The sequence below is a fragment of the Aythya marila genome, assembly GCF_965140915.1.
Source record: "Aythya marila genome assembly, chromosome: 23".
In the NCBI taxonomy this organism is placed as follows: Eukaryota; Metazoa; Chordata; class Aves; order Anseriformes; family Anatidae; genus Aythya; species Aythya marila.
Genome location: NC_139064.1, coordinates 7,169,644 through 7,185,446, shown reverse-complemented (window position 1 = coordinate 7,185,446; position 15,803 = coordinate 7,169,644). Strand labels below are relative to the sequence as shown.

At 56.0% G+C, this 15,803-nt stretch overlaps 2 protein-coding genes across 2 annotated transcripts; both read right to left on the bottom strand.

Moving 5' to 3' along the window:
• Nucleotides 1-962: 962 nt before the first annotated feature.
• Nucleotides 963-11,694, bottom strand: EI24 (EI24 autophagy associated transmembrane protein). Its single transcript, XM_082777792.1, has 11 exons — nt 11,604-11,694; nt 9,654-9,801; nt 6,851-6,996; nt 5,044-5,104; nt 4,108-4,174; nt 3,201-3,325; nt 2,701-2,820; nt 2,450-2,561; nt 1,892-2,003; nt 1,645-1,719; nt 963-1,331 (listed from the first exon to the last, which is right to left on the bottom strand). The coding sequence occupies exons 2-11, from the start codon at nt 9,693-9,695 to the stop codon at nt 1,172-1,174; spliced, it is 1,020 nt and encodes a 339-aa protein (XP_082633918.1). The 5' UTR covers nt 9,696-9,801; nt 11,604-11,694; the 3' UTR covers nt 963-1,171.
• Nucleotides 11,695-12,835: 1,141 nt separating this feature from the next.
• Nucleotides 12,836-15,753, bottom strand: FOXRED1 (FAD dependent oxidoreductase domain containing 1). The gene is made up of 11 exons (XM_082778043.1): nt 15,576-15,753; nt 14,972-15,198; nt 14,763-14,873; nt 14,554-14,672; nt 14,381-14,475; nt 14,184-14,285; nt 13,987-14,051; nt 13,749-13,900; nt 13,516-13,645; nt 13,337-13,441; nt 12,836-13,255 (listed from the first exon to the last, which is right to left on the bottom strand). The coding sequence occupies exons 1-11, from the start codon at nt 15,706-15,708 to the stop codon at nt 13,001-13,003; spliced, it is 1,494 nt and encodes a 497-aa protein (XP_082634169.1). The 5' UTR covers nt 15,709-15,753; the 3' UTR covers nt 12,836-13,000.
• Nucleotides 15,754-15,803: the final 50 nt, after the last annotated feature.

Below are 15,803 nucleotides of genomic sequence, written 5' to 3'. Positions count from 1 at the left end.
GGCTCGGGGAGCACTAGGGCGGGGCGCGCCGGGTCACGTGGCCGGATGCGGAAGCGGGCGCCACGTGGGTGCCGCCACGTGGGGGAGGCGTGGGGCGGGCGGGGCCGGGCCCGATGGCACAGAGCCGGGGTGGGGGGCCGGTACTCGGGGTGCGGACCCTGCTGGCCACACCGCTTCTGACACAAGCCAGGATGCCGTTGGCCTTCTTGGCCACCTGAGCACACTGCTGGCTCATATTCAGCCGACTATCCACCATCACTCCCAGGTCCTTCTCTGCCTGGCAGCTCTCCAACCACTCTTCTCCCAGCCTGTAGCTCTGCTTGGGGTTATTGCGCCCCAGGTGCAGGACCCGGCACTTGGCCTTGTTGAACTTCATGCAGTTGACCTCAGCCCATCGGTGCAGCCTATCCAGATCCTCCTGCAGAGCCTTCCTACCCTCGAGCAGATCGACACACGCGCATAGCTTGGTGTCATCTGCGAACTTACTGAGGGTGCACTCAGTGCCCTCATCCAGATCATTGATGAAGATATTAAAGAGGACTGGCCCCAGCACCGAGCCCTGGGGGACGCCACTAGTGACCGGCCTCCAACTGGATTTGACTCCATTCACCACGACTCTTTGGGCCCGGCTATCCAGCCAGTTTCGAACCCAACGAAGCGTGCGCCAGTCCAAGCCAAGAGCAGCCAGTTTCTTGAGGAGAATGCTGTGGGAAATGGTGTCTAATGTCAGACTTCCCCTGAATTCACCCCAAAAACCGCCCCCAGAGCCTGCCCACAGCAGCCACCAGCCCCGCTGTGAACAAGCTGCCGCCCAGCCGGATTCCTCAAGTGCCCCAGGGGAACGCAAACACTGGGGTTTGCAAATCATCCATCAAGAGGAAGGGAGAGATGGCACTGGGAGAACACACACACAACTGCCCAGGAGGGCAGCGACGCTAGAACACAAGCACAGGGAGCCCAGCTTTTCCAAACTCACAAAGGTGTTAAAAATCCAGACTTTTCCCACATTTCCCATCTGCATGCTCATGGGGGAACACTGCACCACCACGCGGGCAGGGCTTTGGGCAGCAGGGGATGCGCAGGCACCGCGGCAGGCTGCATCCTGCCATCCCTGGGGGCCTTCCTAGCAGCCGAGGTGAAGCCCGTGCCCCGTCGCCCCACCGGCCGCGGCTCAGTGCCCCAAAGCAGGCTTGTGTTTGGCAGGAGATGGCTGGGGGGACAGCAGCCGGTCCGCGGAGGCGCTGCTCAGGGTGGACTGAAGGTAAACGGTCTTGTGGAAGAGCCTGTTGCTGAGGAAAACCACCAGGGAGAAGAGACGGAGCTGGAAGTGGCTGAAAGGGAACGGAGCCGGTGAGCTTCCCGCCTGCTGACAGCCTGGGCTCTCCCTGATGCTACCCCCGCACTGAGAAGCCCCCTCCAGCCCTCGCACTGCTTGGGGCAGTGGCTGCCCAGCTTTCCCCTGGGGATAAGGGGAATTGACCCAGCTTTTAAGTGGGTACAGGAAGCCCAGCACTGCAATTCCTTCACGCTTCCACCCACCCACCAAGCATGGGTAGTCTGTGTTCTCCCTGCACTGTTCCCTATTTACCATCCATTTGTCCTGGATCTAACACCAGCACAGAGCTTCCCCAGGCCACTACTTACTAGGTTTTGCCAGGGGTCTTTGCTTCATTGGCGCTGATGATGAACAGAGGGAAAAGAATGGAAAAGAGGCAGCCACTGCAAGAAAAGAGAAAAGGCACCTCGGTTGCTTGTGGCCTCTGTGAGGACATCTCTGGTGCTGTGGATGAGGGTGAAGTTCTCTGATGCAGGAAAGGAGGCAAGAAGTGTATGGGCTCTGGGTTGGGAGCAGGCAACTCCCCAACAGCAAACCGCCCTCCTAAAGACTCACCTGATGATGTAGGACGACTGCATCGCAGTGAGGAAAGCCAGTGGTAAGCCAAATCCAAAGTAATAGGGCCAGTTTCTCTCGATGTTGGATAACCGTTGGTGCATTTCAATTCCTGGTGAGAACAAAATCCCACAGAAATCAACCCACAGAGTTATCATGGTGGGAAAAGTTCTTCGTTACACTTCAGCCCTTGTAAAAAAAAAAAATGAAGGAAAATGAAAAGAACGGCAAGCATTTCTTTTCAGTCTACTTCAAAGAGCATGGAAATACTTACTTATAACTGTTATCCAAAAGAGCAAATGGGCAGAGAGAAAACAAACCACGCAGTAGCAGCAAGATAGAGAACAGCAATAACCAGCAATAGTGCTTCCTGTCAGCTGGTATGGGACTGCAAAGCAGCTTGCTCACTCCTTTGCCACACACAGGGCTCCTGTGGCTGCACACGTCCTGCTGGCAGCCCACCTGGATGCTACTCGAGCAGGGAAACGGCCGCCTAGCAGCAAACATTTCAGCCCCACCGGCCTTGCAGGTGGTGCCGAGAGCAGGGGCAGCACTCACCTTTGTTAAACCAGCGGTACTCAAAGCAGTAGAGAGAATATAGCAGCGACATGTGCAGGAGGCTGATCAGCTGGCCGATGATATCGATGGGGAAGAGGCTCACTATCATCCCCTGAGAAAGAAAAGGGCAGGTGAGCGAGGGGTGCTCAGGACCTCAGGGTGAGCAGTGTGCCTGCCACTGCCCCAGAGCATGGTGCGGGGTGGCCCAGGCAGGCGTTGCGTTGTTTTCTGGTTCGTTACTCTGGTCTCACCTGGATGAGGAACAGCGCCTGCAACAAGAGGTTAAACAACATGTCAGCAATGATTTTACTGACACTGGGAAAGGGATGAGGCTTTCTGCCAGACACTTCAAAAGCTAGATCTGCAATGTCCTGCAAAAGAGAGAAGGGGACTTCAGTGAAAAGCAGTTAGGATGACAGACAATGCCGGTGAGCTGTGGTTGCCCAACTGAGAACACCCCCAGAGTCCCTTTTCAGGATGGGATTTCAGATTTTCTAAGATTCTTATGGCTAAACCAGGAATTCGCCCCTCTTCTGCACAGAGATGCCAAGATGGCAGATGCTCCACACAACTGGCTCATGCCATTTCTGGGCCTGACGTGCAATGTTTTATCTGCAGCCAAAACGCCATCAACATACCACCAGCAAAAGGGGCTGCAGGGTACCCTGGGGATTTACTCCTGACTGATCAAGCTTTAACGAGGACGTTCCCATCATTCGCATGACACGCGGTCAATGTTCCCGTCACCTACCTGAAACCAGATGGCATTGACAACCTTACTGAGCACAAACAGGGGAAGGACCCAGAGGGCGCTGAAAATGGAGGTGAGAATGAACTCTAGCCAAGACCAGACATCACCGTGTAAGGAAGGGTCGCCTTTGAGAGAGAGACAGGGAGAAAAGCACATTAGGAACCTCCTCATTTCACATCACAAACCCAACAGGTCCATGTTAAAGCTTCCTGGCACAGCCATCTCTGCCATTGTGAAATACTCCTGACTGTAGCACTCAAGGAAAGGAAAAAAAAACAAAAAACATTTCTTCCTCCACCCACTTGCTTTTTATTTATTTGCAAAAATATTCTGCAACTACTGACAACTGTTGGGTACTGAGTGACAAAACCAACAGGCTAGATCCTAACACAAGAAGGGTTCAAAGACTGTTGTCGGCCCTTCCAGTCTGTTAGCAGAATTACCCATCTGTCTGATTTTCTATGGAACAATTAAGCACAGCATTGCTTAGCACAGCCTGTGTGTGGTTTTCAAGCCTCATCCATACATTTTTGCAGTTGATGACAGAAGAAAAATTTCCTTGTTGTTTCAAAAAAACCAAAGCGTCCAAGTCCCCTCAAGAAGGGTCCTTCCTAGAACCCATCCCACAAGTTGGCCTTGGTAAAACTTCAGGTTTCACCAAGATGTGAAACAGAACAGGGGAAGGCAAACGGAGGGCTGGGCCCAACCTCGAAACAAGCTGTGCTCTCACATCCTGCTGAATGAGGAGCGCACCATCAGCAGGGTGGCCAGGAGGGAGAGAAACAATGCAAGGAGACAAGCACAAGGAGCAGCTTACAGAACAAAGCCTCAGCAGTTTGGGATGAGTGTTGGGACTCCCACAGACTGCTGAGCACCCCTTAATGTACTAACTGGAAAAGGCACTTACCAATGATCTGTGCTGTGACTGACTGAAGTACGGGTATAAATACTCGGTAGAACAAGAAGAGGCTAAGCTACAGGGAGAAAGAAACAACAAGAGTTCTTGGTGAGCCTTCGCACTTTCATTCTTGTGCTCTTTTCTGCCACCTGGCGCAGTGAAACCCCAAAACTTCCAACTACACCCGTGGCAGAAATGCACCTAAAGGTACTACACCCCCTCCTGATGCCACCACGACTCCAAAGCCACATGGTCTGCTGTTGCAGACAGCTTCCTGCTTGGCACCTAAATAGCTCAGCCTCAAATGAAAGCTTTATGTCCACATATCACGACAGCAAAGGCTGTAACTACTGATCTGAAGGCAGACCCAATGCCTGCTCCACCTATGCCTTTATATGGGCAGTTATCCATTGGTACATAAGAATCTGTTTAAATACAGCCAAAAACTGTGATTGAGCACTTTCCTTTTAACATTTCCACGATGACTCCTCATACCCTGCCACAGTCTAATGGAAAAAGCAGCTGGTGATTTAGTAGGTTGCAAAGTGTCTGCTCCATTAAGAATTTCCCTCTTGAAACATACTAACAGTCAGGGTAAGGCCAGAGCTGAGGAAATGACTCGAGATAACAATATTCAATTTGGCAATATCCCAGGCTGCCACAAAGGAGGAGCTGAATGTTCAGGAGAAAAGCAGCCTCAAAGACCTGGAAAAGCAGGGTTTAATACACAGGTTTCCCAAGAGAGTCCACCACTTCAGCCCTATGCTGTGCCACTTTAAATACAGCATGGGGACCAGGGAGCGTAACGGCTCCTCTCGGTTCAGCTTCTCCTACAGCCTTCCAGCTGCAGGGCAGCCAGGCACCACTGAAAGCTTACAAGCACTGGAGCAGGGCACTGGTTTCCACAGCATCTGAACACAGAAAATAGTAAAAACACCTACTTACCCAGAACACACCTCCGTTCCAGGCACAACACTGAAATATCCGGCTCACAATCCGGGGTTCACTGGAGAGCAATAGAATAGAGAGAAGCGAGACACACTTAGCTCCTGGGATCCGGACAAATGGCAACTGCTTCGGCCCCATATTTTGGGCACTGACGTAGCAGCCACCTGAAGAAATTCCTCAGGTACGCAACTCAATGGCAGCAGCACACCTGATTTTATCTGAACGCTGGAATTCTGCAAGAAATCCCAGCGCAGACTTGCAGCAGGTTTCAGCCAGTGTGTGAGCTGCAGTTCTACAGATTTGCACCAGGGAGACTTTCAACCTTTAAGAATTCCCCAAATTAAATAAAATTTCCCAATTAAACAAAATAAAAGTAAAGGAGCCATGCTTTTATTTGGGGTTTCTTTAACATATCCTTGGAACATCAAGTTAGAGAAACAGAATTTTAAGCGTTTATTAAAGATCTCGAGCTTTGTTTTCCTCAAACAAAATTACAGATTTTGGGGTGCTTTTTGTTCTTGGAAGAGGCCGCCAGCTGAGGGTGGTTTGGGCTTCTCTCCCTGCATATGACATATGTCTATGGATACGCAAGAGAGAGAGCAGCTCTGTAGGACCCTATAGTGGACTTTTCCCATCAGTTTCTGCTACCAAATATTGTTACAAAGAAAAACAGCAAAAGAGGACTGCCCTGTCCCCCTAAAATAAACATCAATCCTCAAGGGCAGCATGTATGCAAAAAGGCAGGAACCTCTACGGTCGTAAGAGGGGTAAGCTAATCAGACATAGGAGACTTCTCCATCATCTTTAGACAAGGTCAAACTACCACTGAGCTAGGCAAAACAAGTTGTAAATAAGTTTTGAAAGGCACGTTACCATCCAAAAGTAACTGCAACAAATGCCAGCCCAACTGTAATCAGGCCAATTGAGAAACATCTCAGTGCAGTTTGGGAGTCAGACACAAGAATAGATGCTGGTTTGCTCCCACACGGATATAATTCTGGCATTCCCAGCCTTAGTGGATGCAACTGTTCTACATGGCTGCAGAACACAGCAAAGCTGGGAAAATGTGATACTTCATCTGCCCTGAATGCGTTACGTGGATGAGAGACGTGCTCTGAGCAGGCTGTCTGCTGCTTCTTCCCAACTCCGAGTACCACCAACAGCAACCATCTTTGAAAGGCAGCATGAGTGGTCAGTGTTCAGGACAAAGAGGAGACAGAAATCCACGTTCTTTTGGCTTGTACAGCTTCACACTGCAGAGCACATACCTGCTATTGCAAAGTGCCTGCATCCTCTCAATTCTCCAACAGCATAAGGAGTCATCTTATCTCACGGTAAGAGCTCCAAAGTATTGTTACATGGAGTAGAAAAAAGGGCATTTCACATCATGGTTTTCACACTTACTGGTTTTGCACTCAGTACAATTGGGTTTATGAATGGTGTTTCTACTGCAAGCCATCTGCAGATGTCAGCAGTTCAGCTTTTGCTGATGCTCAGGTTTCAGGTCTTTAAAGGTTCTGACACTTTCATGGAGATCTTCACAAGTGCGGGCAAAAATAATGGCTTTATTTCTTAAACCCCACTTACCTCAACTTCCCTTTTAGCCAGACTACTGTGATATGATGGGTAATTTGGAGAAAAAAAGCAGAAGCCCTGCCAAATCACTACAACTTGCAGAGGTTTTGCAATTCAGTGGGCTCTTCAAAGCTCTGGGCAGTTGCTCTCTCTCCCCGCCCTCAGTAGCCGGTAGATGAGGAGGAAACAAGCAAATTATCTGATTTGTGTCATCAGGCCCCATACTCACTTCTCTTGCTTCCTCTCTTCCATGTGAAACCTCCGCTGGGCAAGCGCACTGTTTGCTCTCCTTCGCCTCTGCTCTTCCCTTTTCTGCTGGATCCGGGCATCCAGCTTGGAGATGGTGCATATGCCCCAGATGGAGTCCTTGATTCCCTGGGGACACAAGGAAAGTACGTCAGGCTTGCCATTCCCCAGAGGGGGGAGGAGCAGGACACAGCTGACCCAGGCCATCTGAGACCTCCTGGTTACGGAAAGGGACATAAACGCATGCCGAACGCATGTGCACAGCGCTGCACGTGTGGCTGCTGCTTTACCAGCTCCTCTGTTGGGGAAGGGCTGGCAGCCCAGTACAGAAAATTAACAAAGAGATCTCACAGGGAGGGGGCTCACAGCACAAGGAAGGAAGCAAAAACACTCCCAGGACAGCAGTGCTGTGACGCATCCAGATAAAGCAATCTGGAAACAAAGCTTTGCTTTCAAAGAAATGCTAGCCGTGCTGAGCAACAGCCAGAGAGATAAAAGATAAATGGATCAAACTCCAGCTCAATCCAGCTGTGTTTTATGCCAGCCACTCCTCACAGAAGACTCTGGGCTTTCACTCTTGAGAAGAACAAATAAAACCTCCTCCAAGCTCCTCCTCAGGGTCAAGGTGGATTTGTATCAACACTGCCCTTACTCAGCCCACACTCCCAATCGAGGCTGGGGAACCCTCAAGCAAGCAGGACAGGGATCTGGGGGAAGAGATGAGGGAGCAGCCCCTCGCTGACATTGCTTGTTGCCCTCAGATGGGAGAAGGGCGAAGGCCAGTTACGCTCTCCAGCGAGAGGGGGTAGCCAGCACCAAGGCTCAGACCAGCAGCTCCGTCTGTTTTCCACAGCCTGGTGACCTAAATCACCACACGTGCCAGCAGCTTTAGGTGCAACACTGGAAAGCCTTTTTTTTTTTTTTTTTGGTCTAAAGGTGTGATTTCTCATCAATCTCCTCTATTTATAACCCTGGCAAAAACCAGAGTCAGAGCTTTCACAGCCCTTTTTTTTTTTTTTTTCTGTCTGGCACAATGCACTTCTTCCCCTGCCAGCATTTCTAAGGCCAATAAAATATAATTATAGAATACTTCGGAAATGCAAAGTCCCTGTGGCCTGACTGTACGAGGCTGATGCTTATTCCTTTACAAATAAAAGCATCTGTCTTTGTCTCAGAAACATTCTCACATCAGCCACATACGTGTAAGGCTCTAGGGAGCATCTGAAAAGATTTCCAGTGCAACTTCTTTTTCTTTTAATGACAAATTTGCCACAGCTGGCAGGGTGACTAGTGCAACTTCTACACGTGGGTGACGTTTACTGCTGCAGCAATGGCTGAGCCCTGTGCATATCACTGGTGGCTTGAGGTCGAGCTGCCTGGAAGGACAGAGAGGGCTGGGAAGGAGACGAGTCAGCAGGACTCCCACCCCAACAGACACCGCGGGCACCTTTCACAGCCTTGCTGCCACACAGCAAGCAAAACAAACTGTTAGTAGAGAAGCGCCCCAAAGTAAGTCTCTGCCTCACTCATCTGAAAGGCTCCTCTCGCAACCTTCTAGTGCTCCACAGGCAGCTATTTCCAGCCCCAGCAGGTATCATTGCCACCATCACCAAAATCTCACATCAAAACCAAGACCATAAGGACCTCAGGGGTCCAGGACAGTGTTACTGCCTAGGTGGCTCACACACCAGTTCAGTCTGCGGAGTCCTTGACATAACAGCGTAGATCTTGAAGCCATGTACACGTCTGACAAACCGCAGAGCAAGCTGCTGCTCGTACCCGATGAGGTAGGAATTAATTACACGGGTTGCTCTCCCCACTGCTTACAGATGGTGCGAAAGCGTCACAAAATGACACGGGTTCTTCCGCTTCGCACTGTGGCCAGGGCACCACAAGCCTTCGCTCATTTAACTGACGAGTGTCTGAAAGCTGGGTCTATCTCAGCATCACATCACGAGGGTTTGAAACCTGCACTTACACCTGGGAGAGACAGCAGCACGGGGTAGGAGCGCTCGGCTCGTGCGAAGCCTTACTGCCATTAAACAACCGCCCTGCTCATAGGGGCTACAAAGGTAACTTCTGCCCAAAGAAAATCTGTCCCAGGCTCAGCTTGCCCTTTGTAACAGGCACACAGTAGTGGGAAGTTATTATTCTAGGAAACACTTACTAAAGCTCAGGGAGCATGCATCCCACAGCCCCAGCACCACACCACCTCTACCTGTCATCAGCGAGCAGAAAGCTCAGCTACAGCACCCCACCTCACAAAATACTAACCCTGTACATTTTTCCATATGAAATCAAGAACTGACCTATCGGCCTGCACATACTGGGTAATTTTGGGTAGGACCCACTTATGACATGGAAAAAAGAACGTCAGGAGAGCACACAGCACACCAGTGCTGGCAAACAACAGTGGTCAGCCATACAGTGCTCACCTACGTTTGGCAATAACTCCCCAAGCCCACACTGCACTCCTTTAGGATGCTGGCACTGTCCTAAAGCTGGCATGAAATTAATCCTTCCTGGGATGTGGGACAGAGAACCACTTCCAAGAAGCTGGGCAGCCAAAATGACATCAGTTGGTTTCTTCTGACAGCATTTTCCAGGGTATTGAAACGATTATTGAAGATGTCTTCAATTAAAATACATCTGGAGCCCCCTTTCTTTCAAATTCTGTAACGTCCCCTCAAGTGTACGGGAAGGAAGGCACTCCCTGCAGCAGACCCACCATCCCCACAGCAAACAAGAACAGTCCCTGCGACGCAGGACCCGGAACGCAAACTTACCCTGACCAGGTCATGAAGGAAGGTTTTCACACTATCTGCCATCTTGACTCCAGCATCACCTCTGGTTCCAAAACTATCAACTACAGGGAGAGGGGAAAAGCCGAACCCAAGCCTCTCTCATCATGGAGAGGTGGAAAATGGATGGAGTCTGTGGAGAGAGCAAACACAGGACTGTGGCAGGCACAAACAACACATCTCGGTTGACGCATCAGTCTGAGCATGGTAATTACAAGCCAAATCACACCCCAGCAATCCTCAACAGACAAGTATTTGGCCACACCAGCAGGACGTTTCACCCTCTTGCTGGTGTGTCGCCTGCTGTTTTCTGATTGAGAAAGCACCTGAGTTAGAAAACACGGCCAAACAGCCGCATGCTGTGGCCACCGCACAAGCACCAGCAGGAGGAAACGATGGGAAGGTCGAAAATGCTTCACCAAGCTGAATGTCTCCTTCCAAAGGCTGGACAGTCCCACGACAACCCCACCAGCTCTGCTTTACACTTCTACAGAAAGATCTTCACAACAAGCCTAAGCTAGAGCGCGTGGCCAGGAGAGGCATCCAATGCTGGAGTGGTGTGCAACTGAATGAAGCAGGAAGAAAATTCCCCGCGTGCAACTCACACTCTGCAGCCTCCTGAACCAGCTCTCCAGCAGATTAGCAGCAGCCTCATCACCACCATTTCACCTCCATCAGCTCCCCTTGGCGTGCTGCAGGGCTCCAAAACCTCGGGCACGACACCTGCTCGAGCAGCCCTGCGCATGCCCGACCCCAACACCGGCTCCTAAGCACCCAGCTCTGGCTCTCAGCAGCATGCTACCAGGCAAAGACCCTCAGGCACACAGTGCAGAGGGGATCTGCCCTGTCAGATTTGCAGCATCTCACGCTAACAACTTGTCCCGCAGAGCCTGTGCTCCTAAGCACCAGCACCTGTCTCAGAACGACACGATGTGCTGTGGGATGCTGGAAGGGAAAGTTGGCACAATGGGGCGGGGATGAAGCCCAGCAGGGAACGTCCTGCACAGGGAGCAAGGGCCCCAGAGCCAGTGATGGGCGCCTCTCGGTGTCAAACATCAGGACCTGGCAGGAAGATCCAGCAGCAGAGCAGCTATGCTGCAGGTGGTTCGGGTTGTCAGCTCAGCGTGGAAAAAGCGATCTCAGCAGGAAGGTGTAGGCTGAGAGGACAGTCATGAAACACACACGGCACTGCTGGCTGCTCGAGGAATCAGGTAGGTTCACCACGACAAGGGGCACGAGGATGCTTTCTGCCCAGTGACACGAGGCCGCTGATCCAGGAGCGACACCCCCACAGATACACCTCTTTTCCCTTAAACACTTACCCTGTGCACGGCTCCTTTAGGGATTCTATCTGGTTATTTTTAAAAGCACCCAGGCAGGATACCAAGGCAATACTTTCTGTTCTTCGCGCCGCACGGTGCCCATACCCATACACAGGCTGTTACTACGGATGTCTCTTTGGCCAGGTACAAAAGCATCCTGGCTAAACACAACCCAACAAGCCTGAATTTAACGCTTCGCACCTCCGCGCCCCCTCCTCCTCGGGGGCCAGGTAAGAAACTCAAGGCGTGCAACGAGCACCCGACAGAGGAGGGCTGCTCCTGGACTGCCTCTGCCCGTGCCTTGCGCTCCCTCCACAGCAAGCCCCGACCCAGCACCGCAGAGCGCAGAGCCCTCCCCCCCCCGTCAGAGCCAGCAGGCCCCAGGCTCGGCCTCCCCCCGTGAGGCAGCTCTGCGGGCAGGCCGCGAGCCCCGCAGCCCGGCCCAGCTCCCCCCGGGAGGCAGCGGGGCCGTGCCAGGGGGGGGGCCGGTGCCTCAGCGCCGCGGCCGCAGGGCCCGAGGGCGCCTCAGGGCACCTCAGGGCGCCTCAGGGCGCCTCAGGGCCCCCCCCCCGGGGCTCGCGGCCGCCTCAGGGCCCCCCCGCCCCGCACTCACCGCCGGGCCGGGCCGGGCCGCGCCGAGCGGCAGCAGGGCCCAGCTCGCGCCGCCCCGGCCGGGAGGGGAGGGGAGGGAGGGGAGGAGGGCGGTGCGCATGCGCCGCGGAGGGAAGGGGGGGGGGGGCGGCACCCGGCGCATGCGCAGTTGTCAACGCGGCTGCAGCGGGCAGAGGGGCGGGGGGGTAATGGGGGAGGAATGGGGTAATGGGGGGTAACGGGGGGAATAGGGTAACAGTGTAACAGGGGATAATGGGGGTAAGAGGGTAATGGGGGATAATGGGGGTAATGGGGGGGAGTGGGGATAACGGGGTAATGGGGGATAACGGGGGTAATGGGGTAATGGGGGGTAACGGCGTAACAGGGTAATGGGGCATAATGGGGTAACGGGAGGTAATGGGGGGTAATGGGGGGGAGAGGGGATAATGGGGTAATGGGGGGTAACGGAGGATAACGGGGGGAATAGTGTAACAAGGTAACGGGATAATGGGGATAACAGGGTAATGAGGGATAACGTGGGATAATGGGGGTAATGGGGGATACTGGGGGGAGTAATGGGGCATAATGGGGGGAATAGGGTATAGAAGGTAACGGGATAATGGGGATAACAGGGTAATGGGGGGGAATGGGGTAACGGGGTAATGGGGGACAAAGGGGAATAATGGGGGAATGGGGGCAGTGAGTGATGGGGTAACAGGATAGTGGAGAGCAATGGGGGCAATAGGGGAATGGGGGGTAATGGGGTGTAATGGGGACGGGGGCAAGCGGGAAATGGGGTTAAAGAGCGAATGGGGCAAAGGGGGAACGGGATAATGGGGTAGTGGGATAATGGGGTAACAGGATAATGTGAATAATGGGGAGCAAATAGGGAATGGGAGGCAACTGGGTAATGGGAATAATGGGGGGTAAAGGGGCATTGAGGCAACAAGGGCAAAAGGGGGATGGGGGTAATGGGGTAACGGAGCAATGAGATAAGGAGGGGCAATAGTAACGGGAATGGGGAAATAAGGGTTACTGGGGACAATGGGGGAAGGAGATAATGGGGGGTAATGTATGGGGAATGGGGTGATGGAGGGGAATGGGGTCGGTGAGGGGAATTGGGGGCGCTGGGGGTAATGGGGCAGTGGGAGGCAATGAGCAGGAGCTGGACGAGGCACTGGGGGCGATGTGGGGCAGTGGGGGGTGACGGGGGCAGTGGGGTGAGGGGAGGACTGGGAGCACTGGAGTGTAACAGGGAGCAGCGGGGAGGCCTCAGCAAGGGGAACACGGGGGGGGACGCATGGCCCCCATCACCCCACGCAGCCACAGCACCTTTATTTCTCTTTATTTCCTCCGCGGCGCCCCTTGTTGAGGCGGGGGGCTCCCGACACCCCTTTTCTGGCGGGGGGAGCCCCCGGCTCAGATGATGGCCGCCTCCCGCAGGGGCTCCCCATGCAGCAGGCGGCTGGGCGCCAGCCTGCCCACGTCCATGGTGCTGCAGCGGCCGTGCAGGAGCAGCTCGGCGGCAGCACGGCCGGCGGCGGGGGCCTGCTGCAGCCCGTGCCCGCTGAACCCCCCCACCACAAAAACGTTCTGCAGCTGGGGGTGCCGGCCCAGCACCCCGTTCTGGTCGAAGGTGTTGTAGTCGTAGTAGCCGGCCCAGGAGCTCCTCACCTGTGTCAGAAATGGGGTGTGAATAGGGCTGTGCCCCCCCCCCATATTTTTTTTTGGGGGGGTCGAGGGGGAGCACCCTACCTTCAGTGTCTGGAAGGGGGGCACGCGGTGTGCCAGCCGCGGCCAGACCTGCTCCTGGAAGAAGTCGTGGTCCACCTCCAGGTCCCCTGTGTCCGGCTCGTCCCCCTGCACAGGTGACACATCAGAAGGGTGTCCTTCCCCCAAAAAAAACCCTACACTGCCCCCACCCTGGGACGCACCTCGGGGGGGCTCATGCCCCCTAGGAAGTTGCCAGCAATGCCCTCGCGCCGAAAATAGGCCCCCGAGGTGTCGATGAGGAAGGGGCACTCCAGGCCCGGCCCGTCGGGGCAGTGCCACGTGTAGACGTACCTGCGGGCACAGCACCACGTCCCCTCTCCGTTTTGGGGCTAAAAAGCGCCCAAATAGGGACAGCGGGGGGGGGGAAATTCCAACGTTCGGGGTCAGCACCGACCTCTTCCTGGGCTGGATGGGGAGGGGGGCTAGGGACCCCCCCGGCAGACTGGCGGTGGCCGTCGCCAGCAGCTCCCCGCTCCAGGCGCCGGCAGCAACAACAACGATGGCACAGGCGACGGGCTGCTGCTCAGGGCTGTCGGGCAGGCGCACCTGGGGACAGTGGGGACAATGGCGGGGGGGACACGGGACTAGCCCCCAAGCTGGGGACGGCAGTGGCACAGAGGGGGCACGCTCACGTTGACGTATTTCACGCGGTCCCGTGCCATCAGCTGCATCTCGTCCTCAGTGGGTGTGATGAATGCTGGAAACGTGTTTTTTGTTTTTGTTTTTGTTTTTGTTTTGTGTGGGGGAGAGAAGGACAGTACGGGTGTCCTGGTGCCCGGCGGCAGTGGGCAGCAGTGGTGACTGCGGTGTCACCGCGCCAGGGGCTCACATTTTGCCTCCCCGACACAGCTGAGGACGCCCAGGGACATGGCTTTCCTCCGGAAGGCGTTGAGGAGGGACCAGGGGTCGAACCAGCCCTCGTTCTCCAGCCCTGTGGGGTGGGGACACACACACACGGACACACAGCAGGTGGCACCGCTGTCCCCAAGCCCCCCCAGCCTGACATGCAGCACGTCTCCCCCTCACCGTAGGACGCCACAGCCACGTCCTCCGTGTTGATCCAAGGGAACTTGGCCTTCAGCTGGCTGGGGGACAGCAGGGCCACCTTGGCACCTTCCTGCCTGGGGACAACGGGCATCAGGTGCGTGGGGGGGTGACAACACCAGGGGAGGGGGGTCGGGCAGGGGGCCAGGCCTCACCTCTGCAGCTTCACGCCGGCCTCCAGGGTGGCAGCGCCTCGCTGGGAGGCCAGGAAGAGGTACCCCGAGGGCTGGAACTGGAGGTCAACGGGGGGCTCGTTGGGCACCCAGAGGTAGTCCTGGGGGGGTGGGGATGGACACACAGCCTGGTGAGCAAGGTGTGGGGGTGAGACCCCCCTTCGCTGTATCCCCCCCCCCCCCAGACTCACGTTGATGTTGCGGAGGAAGGCGGCGGAGAAGAGGGACAGGCGGATGTTTTCGGGCAGGGAGAACTGCTGCCGGATGCCCCCCACGGACAGCACGGTGGAGGCCCGGGAATACTGCTCGGGGGGGCGGGGGCATAGAGGGACAGGGGGATGAGAGGGGGTGGCTGTGCCCCCCTCCCCACCCCCCACCCTCCCAAGAGCTGGGGTCTCACCGTGGGGTCCCGCTCCACCACCAGCACCCGCATGCCGTGCTGCTGGTTCTCCAGCGCCTTCAGCCAGTAGGCGACCGCCCAGCCCACGACGCCCCCCCCCACCACCACCACGTCTGCCTGCTCCGGGGGGGGGCAGCTCTGGGGGCTCCACTGCGGGTCCCAGGCCCCCGGCCCCGGCAGCTGCTCCCGCAGCGTCTGACCCAGGCGGGACAGCGCCGGCCCCAGCTCTGCGGGGAATTGGGGCCATGGGGGCGGAGCGCACGGACACCTTCCCCACGGCCCCAAGGCCGTTTGGAGCCCTCCTGCCCCCCCCAGCCCCCTCCGCACCCCCCGGGACCCCCCCACCCTCCCCAGCACCCGGCCCCCTCCCCCTTGGGGCCCCCCCAGCACCCCACACGCAGGTCCCCAGGACCCCCCCAGCCCCCTCCCTGCACCACCCCACACCCCCTAGAGCCCCCCCCGCACCCCGAGGTCCCCCTCCCCAATTTGGGTCCCCTTTACCCCGCCCCCATCCCTATCCCCTGCGACCCCCGCCGCCCCCCCAGCCTCCCACGACCCCGAATCCCCAGCACGACCCCGAATCCCCAGCCCCACCCCCCCTCACCGCGGAACACGTCGGAGCTCCGCGGGGCCGCGACCCGCAGGGACCTCCCGGGGGCCGCCCCCCCGCGCCCCCGGGGCCCGACCCCAGCGCCCGGGCCCCGCAGCGCCCGCAGCGCGCGCGCACCGCGCAGCATGCCGGCAGGCCACGCCCCCTGCCACCAGACCACGCCCACTGACACCGGGCCAGCCCTGCCAGTAGGCCACGCCCCCCGCCGTCAGGACACGCCCT